Source organism: Poecilia mexicana, unplaced genomic scaffold, assembly GCF_051168715.1.
Source record: "Poecilia mexicana isolate PSO_F unplaced genomic scaffold, ASM5116871v1 scaffold_12, whole genome shotgun sequence".
NCBI classification, from domain to species: Eukaryota; Metazoa; Chordata; class Actinopteri; order Cyprinodontiformes; family Poeciliidae; genus Poecilia; species Poecilia mexicana.
In genome coordinates this window covers 1,519,042-1,535,732 of record NW_028263381.1, presented here as the reverse complement: position 1 = coordinate 1,535,732, position 16,691 = coordinate 1,519,042, and the positions used below count along the sequence as shown (strand labels likewise).

Genomic DNA, 16,691 nt, shown 5'->3' with positions numbered 1-16,691 from the left:
GGAAATAATAAAAGCCTTCCATGTAACTCTACACCTTCCCTTCAGCCTGTAGACACTGATCTCTGATATGCAAATGATCCCACCTTGCCCAGCTGCAGCTTCCAGTCTGTTCACACTCTGGACACACTCCACTTTTTTCTGTCACACACACACCAACATAGATCTGTCTGAAACCTTTGCAATCTATTTTTGACTTTAACAAAATAGGAACTATTCCAAATAAATGCTTTCTCTCCCATTTTCCATTTGACAGCAGAATACGGAAGCATAGAAATAGTCCTCCTAGATTCCACAGGTTTTCAGTTGAGACCCGATGCAGAGTTTTCTAAATGTTTGGAGAAGCTGAACCCAGCTGTGTGTGTGTGTGTGTGTGTGTGTGTGCGTGTGTGTGTGTGTGCGTGTGTGTGTGTGTGTGTCCAGTGTGTGGGGACGTCCACGGCCAGTTCTTTGACCTGATGAAGCTTTTCGAGGTGGGCGGCTCACCCAGCAACACCCGCTATCTGTTCCTTGGAGACTACGTGGACCGAGGCTACTTCAGTATCGAGGTAGGACTGCACAGGGCTCCACTTCCTGCCTCCTGCTGGAGGTACATGGGGAAACTAGTTGGTGTAAAATTATAGATCTTAAAGGGAATCAATCTGGATTGGCTCATCTGTGCTTTTCAGAAAGTATAGATTGGAAATCATCCACAGATGTCAGCTTTCTCTTGCTCATTTAATCCATCTTATTTAAAGGGGCAGTATGATGTCTGATCCAGGTACATAGTGTCAGTTTATAGCACAATCAAGTAACTATGTTACCTTAAGTTGTTATAAAAATGCTGTATGCATTAAATATGATTTAAAAGAAATTTGACAATATTCAACACCTTAAGATTGGGTCTCTGTCTCTTTAAAAACTCCTGTTATTTCTGACACTCCGCCTTCAGGAAGTCATCACAACATGGCTCCTCTGTTATTGTTTTTTACTGCGTTTCACTGAGAAGTAGCTCTATAATGAGCCCAGCAGATGCTCAGTCCCATCAGGTGTTTGCTAATTGCTTCTGGCTAGTCTGAAGGAGCTGAATGGTAGAGTGGTGGGGCAGGGCTGCTCTGTGAGGCGGAGTCTAGGAAGCCTGGAACTTGCATCTCTTAGGAGGAGCTTCATCCTCATAGGCAATACTAGGTCCACACAGGCATTGTGTACAGCTGAATGGTTGCCATGGAGATTAAAGGATTTCTCAAACATGCATGAAAGAATCAAAGCAACACTCCAGGTCTGCTTTTGATGAGAGAATGACATCATAACATGATGCAGATCTAAAAAAATATAAATTTTACATAACACTGCCCCTTTAACCTTCTTCTAGTCATTTAACAGTGGAGTTTTGTCCATTTCAGTAAACAAAGGCACAGACACGAAGAACTGTTCCATAATTAGAGGCGTTGCACGAGGATGTAACAAGTGAACCTTCACAGCTGTAAATAGTGTAGGAAATGAAAGACTCTTTGTTGGTCTTCTCACACCCCTGACTGCCAGACTCGGCGCCCCACCCATACGAACACTCTTGGCCTGCCAACGCCTCCCTCTCTGACTGTCTGAGGGTTCTGGGCTGAGGAGTGGACTGTGTGTTTTCTGGCTGGCAGCCTTTCTACAGCTGACTTCCAGGAGCCCAGAGCTCATTAAACATCCGCTGCTTCTCTGGGCTCCTTTAATGGAGACGCCGTTGGTCTTCAGACTGACTCGTCATCCAGATCACTCGGTCAGCTTGACCACTGCACTATCATCTGCCTATAAAAATACACATAGTCTTAAAACTTTGGAATTTTTGGTTTGACAGATTTAAAATATTCTTTGAAAAAACCCTGATGAGTTCCTCAGATTGCATGAATTAAATCACTAACAAAGGTAATCATCAACTCCTCCTTCAAACGGTCTTCCTGCTATAGCTAGCTACAGCAGGAAGCTAATTATAGCTACATATGGTTTTTCTCCTGTGTCTGAGCCAAATGAGTGATTGTTCATCAGTATTTTTTCCTCCCCTTCATGTGTCACACATGAAGGCTACATTCACACATCAGGTGAACACGACCCAAATCCAAGCAATCCAGTTCCCATTTATTTTCACTCCCCCAAAAAATCTACTCTTTTGGATACGGATCCGATTGTTTTCAAAGTGTTTGGCGTCTGAACCATATTGTCGCATTTTATCTGACTTCTGTCACTGTCGTGAGACATGCATCACAAATCTGCACCAGAAGAAGCCAGATGTGGTAAATCCAGACCTGAACGATGTTGATCTCCAGTTGCTCCCGTGGGAGTTTTCTACAGAGCCTGGCTGCTGATCAATGATCACATCAGCTGAATCCCTGCACCGGTTAATGATTCTGTCCCTCCTGATCCGGTGTTATCCTGGAAACGGTTACAGATGCTTATTAGTGCTGCAGGCCGGCCCGGTCCAGCCCGGTCCCGTCTTCCTGTGCAGTTTGCTGAACTCTGGTTAAACTACAGATCAGATCAGCTTTGCTCTGGTCTGACTGGTACTTTGAAATACTCCTTCAGTTTTCTTCTACCAGGTTAGAGCTACAGTAGTACAGTAATGGCTTCCATTCTTCCAACTGAGAGAGAATTACATCCCACTATCTTCTTTATTATGGAGATTCAAGAGGGTATATAAAATATAAATATACAGAAGATTATTTGGATTATTGGGAGAAGAAAAAATTCTGACTTTAATTTTTCCTTTGGGGTCAAGAAAGTGTTTTTGAATTGAATTTCCGAATTCTGACTTTTGATCTCAGAGGATAAGTCAGAATTGCTTTTTCTGTACGAACTACACAAAATTAATAACATATGAAATAGTTATTTAAATAAATATTCAAATGTAAAAATACCTCAATTTATTAAAAATAGATTTAATTATTTGTGCCTCAAATGTATTGATTTCATTTTAAAAACTAGGTCTAATTATTTCACTCTTTAATAAACCATTTCAGTTTGCTGCATTGAAGCTCGTCATGAATTGATTTAACTGTCAACTCGGTGGGCTCTTCTGATTGGTTGCAAGACTTCCTGCACGAGATCCTTCTAGCCAACAGCATCGCCATCCATGACCACTTCCTGAAGATACTTGCATGAAATTAGTTTGATTTCCATTGGAGATTAAGCATTTCTGAGCTTCTGATCCATTTGCTTCCTTAGGTTTTTTTCTGGATCCTTGTCATTTGGTCTGTTTCTAGTGAGGAGGAGTCCCATGTAGGTCTGATTTCACGGTTTATTGATTACTGAGGTGATTACATGGAGGTGAATGATCAGATGGATCTTAACCGTGGAAACGTCTCTTCCGCTCTGCTGTATTTTTTATATTTTTGTAAGACTCATCAGAAAAGGGAAGTTGTCAGAAATCTCCCACTGGAGCTGCTGGGAACAAAGTGATCCAGGGAGAGTGGCTGCTGAAGCAGAAAGTCAGCAACTTGTTGTCTTGTTGGACCAACCGTCTCTTCCCATGTATGTGTCTGCAGTGTGTGCTGTACCTGTGGGCTTTGAAGATCAACTACCCCGACACGCTGTTCCTCCTCAGAGGGAACCATGAGTGCCGACATCTCACAGAGTACTTCACCTTCAAGCAGGAGTGTAAGTCAGCTTCCGCAGTGAACGACTGGACTCTCAGAGCGGTAGCGCCGTGTGCTCAGAGTGTGTGTCTGTGTGTCCTCCAGGTAAGATAAAGTACTCTGAGCAGGTTTATGATGCCTGCATGGAGGCGTTCGACTGCCTGCCTCTGGCCGCCCTCCTCAACCAGCAGTTCCTCTGCGTGCATGGAGGCCTGAGCCCTGAAATCACCTGCCTGGACGACATACGAAAGGTGAGAAAAACCTTAACATAATGCAAAAATATAAAACAAACAGGCTTTGGTTGTTAACAGTCATGATTTCAAGTCTTGTTGAATGCACATCTGATGTTTTCTGTATGACTTCTAATAACCTGAGGAGTGTTTGGTAGTTCAGACCTGACCTACTCTGGGTAGGTCAGTGGGGACTGAAGGTGCACCAATGAATCGGCCCCAATTTCATTAATTTTGGGAGATTGGTGATCGGCCAATGCATGTGAAGCTGATCTTATCTTCCTCTGCAAAGGTCTAAAATCATCCTCTGTCTGCTGTGAGGTCTGACTGACAGACTGGCCCATCAGGTCATGTTTGCACTTTTGCAATAGCCACCCCACTGCTGCCAACTCAGCGATTTTCTTTCTATATGTAGTGACATTTCTGAAAAAAAAAAAATAGTGTCGGCCAATATTGAAATGGTCAGGTCAGGTTTTTTTAAAGATCAGCCAGAAAACTGCAGTCAGCATCTAGTCGGACCTGTGGTGACTTGAAGATGCAAAGTTGATCTCATCAACTTTACATCAGCATAGGTGTGGAACAAGAAGCTGTAATGCCCTATAAACTTGGCTGTGAGTTGTATGTCAAAACCGAGTAAAAGGAGTTGAGCCTGAGAATGGAGCCTTGAGGAACTCCATGTGCTCAGAGTATGATGGACCAAATCGAACGAATTAGGACTGTGGTCAATGTGGGGCAGTTCCAGAAAATTTTTCCTGATTTTCCAGTGAGATCCACTATTTGTTGACCAAACATTTTGAGCAGTGATAAGAGGAAGAGTGGCCATTAATTCCTCTTTAACGTTGATCCGGTCACAGGGAAGACAGGTTTTTTTTGTTTTTGTTGCTATTGCGGCTAAAGTTTGCTTTGCAAGATGCTACTTTCCAAACAGCTAACATTGAGTCATGCTAGTGCAATTATGAACACGACGCACTAATACGTCTCATGTTTGTTTCAAGCAGTGACTTTTTCTGTCACCCAATCAACGGACTGAGTTGTGTGACTTCAGTAGCTCCACCCTGACCAGACAGTTGTACAACTGAAGGGGGAAACATAGCTAATTCAGTTCCACAGTGGCTGAAGGATGACCAGATCAATGTTTTGGGTTAGCCAGCAACTAGAAACTCAAAAGTGTTTTGAGTTAGTGAGGCGGCCTACAAACCTGACTGAGCTTCAGCGGTTCTGTCAGGAGGAAGGGACCAGAGCTCCTGAAGACAAATACAAGAATCCTGAAGAAGGAAACTAAAATCATCAGTGTTGTTGTCTAATAAATGTTTGTGTGCAGCTGGACCGCTTCAAGGAACCCCCTGCATTCGGGCCCATGTGTGACCTGCTGTGGTCGGACCCGGGGGAGGACTACGGCTCAGAAAAGACCCAGGAACACTTCTCCCACAACAGCGTACGAGGCTGCTCTTATTTCTACAGGTACGGCCCTCTGGCAGCCTCACACGCTGTTAATCTGGCCTGATTAAAGTGCTCCCAAACAACGGCTTATCTCCAGATAAGTGACGGCTGGTTAAATCCTCTGTCACACAAATATTGGAAACAAATATTAGCATTCTCCTCTCTGTCTTAATATTTGTATGGAATCAGCCATGTTGACACCAAACATGGGTCATAAAGGAAACGGAGCCGCTTCTGCTTCTGCTTTCTATTGGCTCAGAGGCAGAGCACACACAGGATGGGGGGAGGAGGGGTCTGGCTTCAAACTGGAGTCACTTTCAGGATGATAGAAAATAAACCACATGAGCACTAGATGATTATTTCCAATTCACTTCAGACCACTGATCTGATCTGTTTTTTGTTTTTATGGTTACAAGCATCAGTAAGACAGTTCAGCAGTCGCTTCAGGAAGTTAGAAGGTTGCATTTGCAACTATAAATGCAAATTCTCTCATCAACAATTTTGTGCCGAGTTGCAATTTTCAAATGCAATTTTTTTGTGAATCTAACCAATCACCTCAAAGTTTTCTGTATGTGCCTTTCTGACCAATCACTGAACCTCGACTGAATTTTGACCAATCTCCTTCGTCCCCTTCTAATTGAACTTCCTGTTTCGTGTCTTGAAAGCCGAACCTGTGAGATGAGTGACGGTACAGGTTAACATTTGCCTTTTTTGTAAAAACCAGTCTCGATGTTTGGTAGGATTTACTTCTACTGTGTCTACAGTTTATGTCAACCTGAGTGACCAATATGGAATTCCTCTTTTGCACTTTGACCTCTCCTCAGGACAGGATTTAGGTACCTGCAAATGTTATTTGTAATTGTGTTCAAATCCTGTCTTTTGGGAACGTTTTGTGCACCAATTTCTACTTTTTAGTAAGACCAGGTTATGGCAGAAATAAAGCTTTCACAGAATTTGCAACTTTGACCTCAACATTTTGAAAACGGTGCAGCAAAATCAGAAATTTTATGCCACATCTATCACAAAAAAAAGTCTGCTCTAATGTTGCAAATGACAAGTGGATTTGCATTAATAGTTGTGAGCTCCACATTGCAGCTTCCTGCAGGGACTTCTAACTGCATGCAGCAGTGTGCTGTGTGTCCTCAGAGGCCTGCAGTGGTAGAAGTGGGTTAGAAGCCCCCACCCATGGCCCCCCTAAAGCCTCGACCTTATTAAATCCCTAATTTTAGTACTGCTACCGTCTCTGGTAATCATCTAGTTAAAGCAGCCATCTTTACTGTCATGGCAACCGAGTTGGAGCGGAGGCGAGGCAGCAGTAACTCTGTGTTGTTTGTGCAGTTACCCGGCGGTCTGCGACTTCCTGATGAACAACAACCTGCTGTCTGTCATACGGGCTCATGAAGCTCAGGATGCAGGGTGAGTCTGGTAACCTATGGAGTGGGTCCATATTCTGACTGCTTGTGTTCATCCTGAAATGTCCTGTCCTGATGTCCTGGGGACGTCCCCTCCTGTCTCTGTCCTGCAGGTATCGAATGTACAGGAAAAGTCAGACAACAGGCTTCCCGTCTTTAATTACAATTTTCTCCGCTCCCAACTACCTAGATGTGTACAATAATAAAGGTAGGAGAAGTGCACACTGGAAACCATGGATACGGGCTGGAGACCTTGGGTCCCTCGCAACAGAACATGGAGATGTTGACGTGTTTGTGTTTTGTCCTCAGCTGCGGTGCTGAAATATGAGAACAATGTGATGAACATCCGGCAGTTTAACTGCTCCCCCCACCCCTACTGGCTGCCCAACTTCATGGACGTCTTCACCTGGTCCCTGCCCTTTGTTGGGGAGAAAGGTCAGCCTGCCGACCTCTGCCACACACACACACACACACACACACACACACACACACACACACACACACACAAACGGCTTGAGACCAAACCTGTTAGAAAGGTACACACAACCAGAACTGACCCCAATATGCTTCTGAGCAGCTGTTGAAGGAAGCTGGGAACTGGTTAAGAGGGAACTGGTTAATCTACCCAGCTGTTAACCAAAAGAAAAAAGAGAAAATTCCCTTTTTTATTTTATTTTTTTTAATCCTATCCGTAAACTCTTAAAGGAGTAGTGTTATGTAAAATCGACCTTTTGGAGCTCTACATCATGCTATCTCTAGAGTGTTACCTTCATTCGTTCGTTCATGTTTGAGAAATTATTTAATCAAGTACTTCGTTACTGTACTTGAGTACAATTTTCGTGTATCTGTACTTTACTTAAGTAGATTTAATAATGGATAATTTCTACTTTTACTCCACTACATTTTACAGTAAGTATCTGTACTTTTTACTTCACTACATTTCTACAAAACTGTCGCGTTACTCGTTACATCCAAGTCGCGTTGCGCTTTTTGTCCGTTAAAATGTGAAGTTCAGGGACTTAATGTGTCTGTTGTCACCCATCGCCTCCCCCTTTATTCGCTCCAGACATGCGCAGTGGTTTCCTCTGAGCGGGAGAAGATGTCTGTCTGATCGTCAGTAATATAATAGCGCTGCATAAATCATAAGATATGGCGACATGTAAAATCAGCAGCGCTTTTAGCGTCACTTGGAAGGAAAGCTTAAAGAAAGGTAAGATCTGTGGACGTGATGCTAGCAAAGCTAGCTGTACTGAGACACATGTTGCATCTGCGATGAAAAAAAGTTGTCACTCATGCGCTGAATTATTATGTGGAGGTGTTGACTGAGGTGTCGCATTTATGGGACAACGCTGTGACCAAAGTGCAATATAGTGATATGACATTCAGGAACGATCCGATTTTTCTGGATGGATCTTTACTGATTAAATTTATTTCAGCTCTATTTCAGTTTTATGGGAATGTGGATTTTCAGATCAATTTATGAAGCAATTTTGATAGGTAAAACTTAATTTTTTTTGTGTTATGTAGTGTGGGGTGCTGGTCTCGACTTGGTCTTGGGTAGGTGGTCTTGACTACAACTCTGCTACGTGGCTCATCGGTTGCATCCCCTCCCCCACCCACCTTCTTTCCATCCCCTTTCTGTTGGATTTCTTTCAAAATAAAAGCCACTAGTGGCAAAAAAAGTGAAGTTCATGCTATGTTAGGACAGCAGACAAGATGTTTCCATCCCTGAAATTATGATGCATAGAATCACATATCTAAATCTAAACTATGTTACAGAGAGTAAACATAATAAAAACATGCTTTATCTGTGGCATTGTTCATTAAAATGGCACATTTCTAATGTATTAAAATTAAATACGATCAGTTCACTTAATGATATTGTATTAGGGATTAGGTAATGCATTCAGCAAGTACTTTTACTTTTAATACTTAAGTATTTTTAAAAGCCAGTACTTTTTTACTTTTACTTAAGTAAAATGTTAATGTGGTAGTTTTACTTTTACTTCAGTACATTTTTTGAGTATTTTCTCCACCACTGCCTAAAAGTACCAGGATCTCCAGCCACTTTATTCTTCAGGCGTCTGCTTCATTGATCACATTTCCAGCCTGTGCTGTTGTAGTTTTAACCACACGCTGCCACCTGCTGGTGTGTTTTCACAGTGACGGAGATGCTGGTGAACGTGCTGAACATCTGCTCCGACGACGAGCTGATGTCTGAAGGGGACGACACGTGTGAGGGTAGGAGTTCTTCCTCAGCTTCTGCTGCAGCCCACATCTTAAGATGGAGAGGTGACATCTGACAGGAAGTGTCGTAGTGTCCAGCTGTCGCTAACAGAAGCTAGCGCTGAACCTGCAGCTCACTGACTGAGAGCTGAGAAGATCTGGGTCTGTCACACACTGGTGCAAACACACCCCCGTGTGTTAGTGTACATGAAGGGACATGTCGGCCTGCGTGAGTGTGTGTAAGACCTGGCATGCTGCCATGCTGACACACAGCAGGCGTTTAACACTGAATTTGATTAATCAAATATAGCGAGGCCAGATGAGGAAGTGAAACCCTGGAGGAAGTGGAGCTGTTCAACTTCTTCTCTTCCAGCTGCAGAACAAGTCAGGCTGCTGCTGCCAGGCTGCGCTCACACTGCCTCCACGCTCTTAGAAGTTTATGAATAATTAGTAACAAAACGGATGATGTAGTAAAATGACCAGCATGGTGAGAAGCTGACAAATCACAATACTGACGAGGATGTAATTAAGGCCATCCAACATGTTGGTGCTGTGTGTGAAGTTGGAAAGACTCTGAACAGCGGGATTTCTTAATCTCGCTTCGCTCCAGCGGAGGAATTCCCAGAAGCCTCAGTGGTAGAAATTTTTCGTGATGATTTAGTTCAAAGTAAAGCTGGACGAGATATCGAGGAACGAAAGTGTTCCTCGGTCGCTAGGGAAACGGCTTCAGCAGGACTTTGGTTGATGTGACTGGCCCCGCCCACTTTGTACTTTGTATTCTGCTCAATGAAGAAAGGCCTTTCAGGTCACCAGGTCTCCATGACAACCATGAGATGCAACTGCGTGCTTCAGTGAAGTGAGACTGAGATCAGCTTTTCCACTGTTAAATGAAGCGGTAGCTGGACACCAGGGCTCTAAAGAGACTGACCTCTGACCTCTCACTCAGCTTCACAACGTGTGAACAGCAAGGCAGCCTTTTATTATCATACTTGTGTTTAAAGGTTTCAGTGGAATATTATTTAACTGCAGTAAAATTATTTAGTTTCACTTTACCTGATTTTCTGTTGATGGTCATAAATGTTCACACATGTTAATGGAAATGTAAATGTAAATGTTCATAAATGTTAGCGGGATAATTAGGATTTTATCAATAATTTGCTAATTATTTAGTTTTGTGGCCAGAGAATGTAGGTGTGTGTGAGAACTCATCCTTTTTCTCTCCCCATGTTCAGGTGGAGCCCCTGCTGCCAGGAAGGAGGTGATCAGGAACAAGATCCGCGCCATTGGAAAGATGGCGCGTGTCTTCTCTGTGCTCAGGTGGGCCCCCAGTCTTTCATGGGCCCCCAGTCTTCCTTCGGCCCCCAGTCTTCCATGGGCCCCTTGTCGTGCTGGAAGGAGATCAAAGTGATGCTGTCGGCATCTTTCATGTCCAGCGGAGGATGTTTGGATAGAGCCGTCTCTCTCTGCTCCACTTTCCTGCAGAGATAATGACTTTGTCTGTTTCAACACGTCCTCCTTTAACTCTGAGGAAGTGTGTCACTGCTTCCATGACCCAATTCAGCCTTAAAAATGAATGAACACATGAATAAGTCACAGCAGCGCAGATCATCCATGAAAGGAGTTTTACAAACGATGCCTGAGTTAAATGTTCATCCTGCCGGTCAGCAGCTGACCTCAGGCAAGAGAGTCCTGCAGGCTTTTTGTCCTTTGTGACTTACCATTGCTGACATGCTTGGATTGTGTTCTAAACTCTTCATGTTCCCATGAGGACCAGGCTTGTTTCCTGGAATCCTCCAGTGATGTGAGCAGCTCAGAGATGGATCTGAATGGATGTGAAGGGGAGCAGATTGCACTGTTGCCCTCTACTGCCCCTTGGTGGCTGTAGGCCTTACTGACCCTGTCCAGGTGGTACTGTATTTTATTTCAGAGCATGAGAGTAAAGGGGCTGAATGGAAGAGTCAGCTATGGGTTTATTTCTTTTGGGCCCTTGATAAAAAAGAAAACTCAAAAGTACATTTTTCAAGTCTCCACACTAATTCTTGGTTCTCTTCAAGTCTGGACTTTGACTAGATCATCCTAACTCATAAACACACATGGTAGTTCAGGCTGTGTTGAAGATTATTGTGGAGAATCTCCATTAGCACCTTGCTAATGAATACTTTAGCAAGGCACTGTAGTCTCCCCTTCAGAACCAGGTCATCTGGGGTCATCCGGGGGTCATCTGGGGTCATTTGGGTGGGTCTGAATCAGACCCAGTTGTCAGTCAGTCAGTTGTGTGTTTCTGTTCCAGAGAGGAGAATGAGAGCGTGCTGCAGCTGAAGGGACTGACTCCCACCGGGACACTGCCGCTGGGCGTTCTGTCTGGAGGCCGGCGCACTCTGCAGAGCGGTGAGTCTCCCAGCACACACACACACACACACACACACACACACACACACACACACACACACACACACACACACACACACACACACCATCATGAGAGTTAGCTATCACTAACTGCCCCTGTGCCTGTACTCACACCCTGAGACTAACTCGAGCCCCCAGACCCCCCAGACCCCCCACCCTCCCCATCTACACACAGATTATAGACATGGGGAGGGGGAGGAGGTCTGTCCTGCCTAAAGTCCATCATGCCGTCCTGAAGAGACAGACATCTGATCTAAAGCTGCAGCTTCTGATTATTCTAGTAATGGTTTGATTATTCTGACGATTAATGAGTTAAGATGATTAATCAATCGGAGAACAAACGGTGGAAACAAATGATTTTCACTTCATCATTTCAGCCTTTTTCTGTAGAATGTTGGAAATGCATTAAAAGATACAAATAAACAAATATTTTAGTTCATTATTAAATGAGAAAATCAACATTTTCTTGCCTAAACTGCATAAAGAAAAAAACTTTAGTGAATCATTTGTAGCAAAGCTAAAACGTCAGCATGTGGAAAGTTCAGGGCTTTCTGCTGGACTGAACATCAAATTCAACAATAATTATAATATATAAAAAATACAGTGCAGGATTGATGCAGTGTAGGTTATTATATTAAATTATAACTGGACAGCAGAAGGTGCAGTTTAAACCAAGTGAAGCTAAAACTTCCACTATTTACAAAGTTTTTATTATTATTATTATTATTATAAATGCAAAGTGTTTCTAGTTTTTGTACAGATTTTGCTAAGTTACTGCAAAATGTCATTTGCAGTATTCTGCAGTTAGTAATGAATCAGTTGATGATCATTTCAATAGTTGATCAAACTGATTGTTTTAGCTGCAGTGTTGAGCACTGAGTGCTAATAGATGCTAATAGAATGGTTCTGCTCCGTTTCCATGGAGCCGTGCTGAGGATGGGGGCGGGGCTTTGTGTGATGTTCAGCTCCATGTTAACAGGACTGATGGATTGCATTGATAAAGTGTCTGACTGAATGCATTGATAACGTTCCCACTCTCTCTCTGTTGTTTTGGGCATGGCACTTCTACTCACGCTTACACAGCCACCGTAGAGGCAGAGGAGGCACGAGGTATGCTACCCTTTCTGTCCGTCCGTCCATCTGTCTGTGTCCAACACTGTCTCTGTCTCTGTGGAACTCTGCCTGTGCTTCTGGAAGCTTCTCTGTCCGGACAGGAAACCTTAGAGCAGCAGCTGACCTGGAGGGCAGAAACAGGTTCCACGTAGAACCGAGTCCAGAACCTCCACAAAGAGCAGAAGTAGATCTAGTTCAGAACCTGAACTCCTCTGAGCCGGACCGGACCATCCAGAGATGAACTCTGAGCCTTCATCTGTTTATCTGACTAAACCGACTCCAGAACCTTTTTTGCAAGGAAGTTTGCCTGGACTTTAACTGGGCCGTTCAGGTTCATTGTCCTGTTGACCCAAATGCAGGCCCATCCCACCTGGGCAGCCTCCTGCTGTCACTGGGGATGTTCATCATAACACTTATCATTTATCATGGTACATATATTATAAGATTTTGATTTACTCCCCAAACTGTCCATATTATTAGAATTGTTGGTTTTGCTATTTTCACCATTGAAAGTAACAATAAATTAGAAAATATGTCACAGTGGAGCTCCAGTGTGCAGCCTGGTGGCACAAGTGAACTTGTTGTTTGTGTTTGTGGAGCTTTGCAGTCACAGCTTAACGTGACATTTATCATTATCACAGTAGAACCAGATATTGATAAATCGGAGCTGATATTCCACAGAAGCAGGACCTGGTTGACTCCTTCACTGCTGCTCCACCTCCTTTGCTTTTGCCACTCCTCTTTACGTCTCTGTGTGGTCAGAGAGACGTAAAGATACATCCTGCATCATGTTCCCTGGAACGCCATAATTAATGTGAACTCTGCCTGCGTCCTCGTTTTGGACCTGAAGTTCATCCGGTTGTTTCCTGCTGCCGTTGAGACGGACGCAGCAGCAGATTGACCGTCTCTCTCTGCATCCATGAAGCCTCATTTTCAGACTTCATGTGTTACTGAGCTTTTGAGATGGTAATCAGCTGTAGCGATTGTTGTAGAAACAATCGCTTGTTGCCATGGTTACACATCCCTACTGTCCAAAAGTGAGAGCAAAAATCCATCCATCCAGCCGCTCAGTGTCTGTAACCAGAGGGTTGGATTGTCAGAGCCACCGCAGCAGAGCTGCTCCAACCTGCTGCCATGTCAATGATCACAATGATCAATGGGCTCAGAGAACAGAGCTGATGTTTCTCTGATGGAAGAGGACAGTGAAGCTTCCAGATGCTGCAGCAGGTTCTGACAGCACAGAGAAGCTGAATGTAAAGTTCCTGTTTAATGAAACTGACTCTCGTTTCCTCCATGCTGTCTTTGTCTGCTCATGAAGTAAGTTTGTCTTTTGGTCACTTTGTTCATGTTGATGGGCAGCAGATGTCTGAATAATGTCTGCTTCTGGAGCAGCAGTATTATGGGATGGCTGTTGCTGCAGCGCTAATAAGTGGAGAAACAAAATCTCAAAAGTCTTTAACATTTTCTTTAGCATTTTTTTTTCCAAAACATTAATTTTTACGTGTTATGCTGATAAAGTTCAGCTTAGTGATTAATCACAGATAGAAACCGCCGTCTGGAGCTGACCTTTGACCTGTCAGCTCAGACCTTCCTAACATGGCTACTGCTGATCCAGTACAAGTCTCAGACTGGTTCTGACTCTGCTGCCGGTACTGTATCTGGTTCTGGTTCTGGTTCTGGTAGTGCCTCTCTAACGGACTGCTCCCTCCCTGCAGCCATCCAAGGCTTCAACCCTCAGCATAAGATCCAGAGCTTTGAGGAGGCTCGGGGTCTGGACCTGATCAACGAGCGGATGCCCCCCCGCCGCGACAGCAAGCAGAACGAGGGCCCCCCCTCCTTCAACAACCTGCCGGCCGGCACCGGGCCCCCCGACAAGAACGGCACCAACGCTCAGGCCTAGCTCCCCCCAGCCTCTCTTCCTCTCCTCGTTTGTCCCTCCCTGCTTCCTGTCCCTTGGCCTCCGACCTGCTGGGGGGAGGGGAGGGCGAGGCGGTCCGGTCCGAGTGCTTATTTATTTTCTCATAGAGTAAATATCATAGTATGAGACTGAACCGAGGAAATCTCAAAGCGACCAGGACTGGATGCTTGCTGGTACTCCACACCACACCTCCGTGCCAGCCGTCTTTCTTTCTGTTTTTTGTTTTGTGTTTTTTTTTTACCATTGGGGGAGGGGGAGGGGGGTGCTGCTCATTCAAATGCTGTGTTTGTCCTCACACACACACACACACACACACACACACATCCATCGTTTTCTTATGCCAACAATAGTGTGACTGAGCTCTGCGGAGCAAGTATTGACATTTATACTGTATATGGATATTTTAACTGTTCCTGCTTTTCAATGTGACGGTTTTTCTTTTCGGTTTCTTTTGTACAGCACAGAGATGTGGGAGCTAAAGGGTCATTCCGCTACGTTCTGACTCAGAAAGACCTGCTGGGGTCTGCAGGAAATCTAGCAGTGAGATCTGATTACTAAAACTGATCATTGGAAATAAATTGTTTTTATTTGCGTAAAAAGAAAATGGTGAAATCATGATGAAATGAATAAATCATGACTTTATCTGGAAGTTGTGACGACATGGGGTCTTCCTGCAGTCCATTCCACCTTCCATCTCATTTCTGATTTCAAAATAAAGGTGGAACTTTTTAAGGGTGTTGATGGAATTTGAGGTTTAATAGGAGAGAATTATTCTAAAGAAGAACTTTGATTTGAAAAACATGGGAACATTTTAAAAGTGTAATTTACAGCTATTAAATATTCAAGTGGGTTTACAATCTTGTTACAGCCAAACATTTCTTGAAATTGATATTACACAGTAAAAATGTCAAGGAAAGGCCTTTAAATTCAGTAAATTCCTAAAAATCTTATTTTAGGAAGCTGTATATTCAATCAGATAGTAAAAGGTTTTATTAATCTCTGAGGCTGAATAATCTAATAGTAAACGGAGAAAAACAACTTAAATCCTAACATGAGGAGTTCAGGGTTTTCTGTTAAATGTTATTAGCTCTTATGTGGCTGAAAACCAAAGTTTTAAACCAAACCGATCTGAAAACGATGATCTGGTCCCAGTTGGTGTGAAGCGTAGCTGGACAGGCTCTGGTGGGATTCTGGAGGGAGGGGCTGGGGGGTCTGAGCCACGCCTCACCTCTCTGAGCGTCTCAGATAGTTTTTTTCTTTACAGATAAATTTAACTTTTTTTTTTTTCATGTACTGCAAGGCCTCTCATTTATGTAGACGTTTCACTCCATTCAATAAAAAAAAACTGAAAAAATCCATCGTGTGTGTGTGTGTGTGAATCCTCTGCTTCTACCTGCCGACCCTCATGTCTCCTAGCAACACGGAGCCTCCGCATCGCAGCTCGGAGAAGGTCACCATGGTGAAACCTTGAACAGTGTGGGGGCGTTTCAATGCTCCGCAGCCTGATCACCGTCTGGAAACCGTGGTAACCACACACACACTGGGAACATCAGATCTGTGTGTGTGCGTTTGTGCAGGGATCAGAAAGCACATTCAGAGCGGTTACTACAGGATAGAACCTAACAGGTTCTAAACTACATGTGTCAAACTTGAGGCCCGCGGGCCAGATGTGGGTCGCCATAACTACGTATGTGGCCATCTGGGCTCTAGATGGACTTAAACCTTCAAGTTAACCTATGCTCTTAAATATAATTTCATCAGTCAAATCAAAGCAGTTTTTATCTGTGAACAGTCCAACTTATATCAATGTCAAAAATGTTCAATATTTAATTTCAAGGACTCATGGAATGCAGAGACAGCTGATTATTTATATTTTAACAGTTTGATTTCTTGTTTTATCAATACATTCGGCCACAACCAGCACCCTGAGGACATTTCTGATTGGCATCTGTTTTCTAGACCATCTGAAAAACCAATTATAATAGGATGGAACGTTGAGGCAGCAAAGGGATATGAATCCAAAGACGACATTAGTGTGTCATGCAATCATAGTTTTTTTTTTTCTTTTAAGTTTGGATAACTGTGACTTATAACTAATGGAAATCCAGACTTCATTATATCAGAAATTACAACATTGCATAAAGATCTTTAAAACACAAATGTTATGTTGTGGTCTATGCAGTCAGGTAAGGCTTGACAGTTTTCCCACAGCTGTCAGTGTTCTGAGAACATTCTGCACTGTAATAAAATGATGTCCAAATTAAATATGCTCTGTAGAAATATATACAGAAAATGCTGAAGCTTTGAACATAACCATCTGACGTCTGTAATAGGACTATGTGAACTGATCTGA

At 43.5% G+C, this 16,691-nt stretch overlaps 1 protein-coding gene across 1 annotated transcript in view; it reads left to right on the top strand.

Annotated features, from left to right (window-relative positions):
• The window catches only part of ppp3ccb (protein phosphatase 3, catalytic subunit, gamma isozyme, b), a 32,968-nt gene extending 17,274 nt beyond the window's left edge, over positions 1–15,694 (top strand). The window contains exons 3-14 of the mRNA XM_014968124.2: positions 421–545; positions 3,501–3,612; positions 3,696–3,841; positions 5,142–5,281; positions 6,599–6,676; positions 6,786–6,880; positions 6,982–7,107; positions 8,836–8,913; positions 10,131–10,215; positions 11,189–11,286; positions 12,391–12,417; positions 14,136–15,694. Of these exons, the coding sequence (XP_014823610.1) occupies positions 421–545; positions 3,501–3,612; positions 3,696–3,841; positions 5,142–5,281; positions 6,599–6,676; positions 6,786–6,880; positions 6,982–7,107; positions 8,836–8,913; positions 10,131–10,215; positions 11,189–11,286; positions 12,391–12,417; positions 14,136–14,320 (1,295 nt within the window). The 3' untranslated portion in view covers positions 14,321–15,694. The remainder of the gene's footprint in view (positions 1–420; positions 546–3,500; positions 3,613–3,695; positions 3,842–5,141; positions 5,282–6,598; positions 6,677–6,785; positions 6,881–6,981; positions 7,108–8,835; positions 8,914–10,130; positions 10,216–11,188; positions 11,287–12,390; positions 12,418–14,135) is intronic.
• The last annotated feature ends 997 nt before the right edge of the window (positions 15,695–16,691 follow it).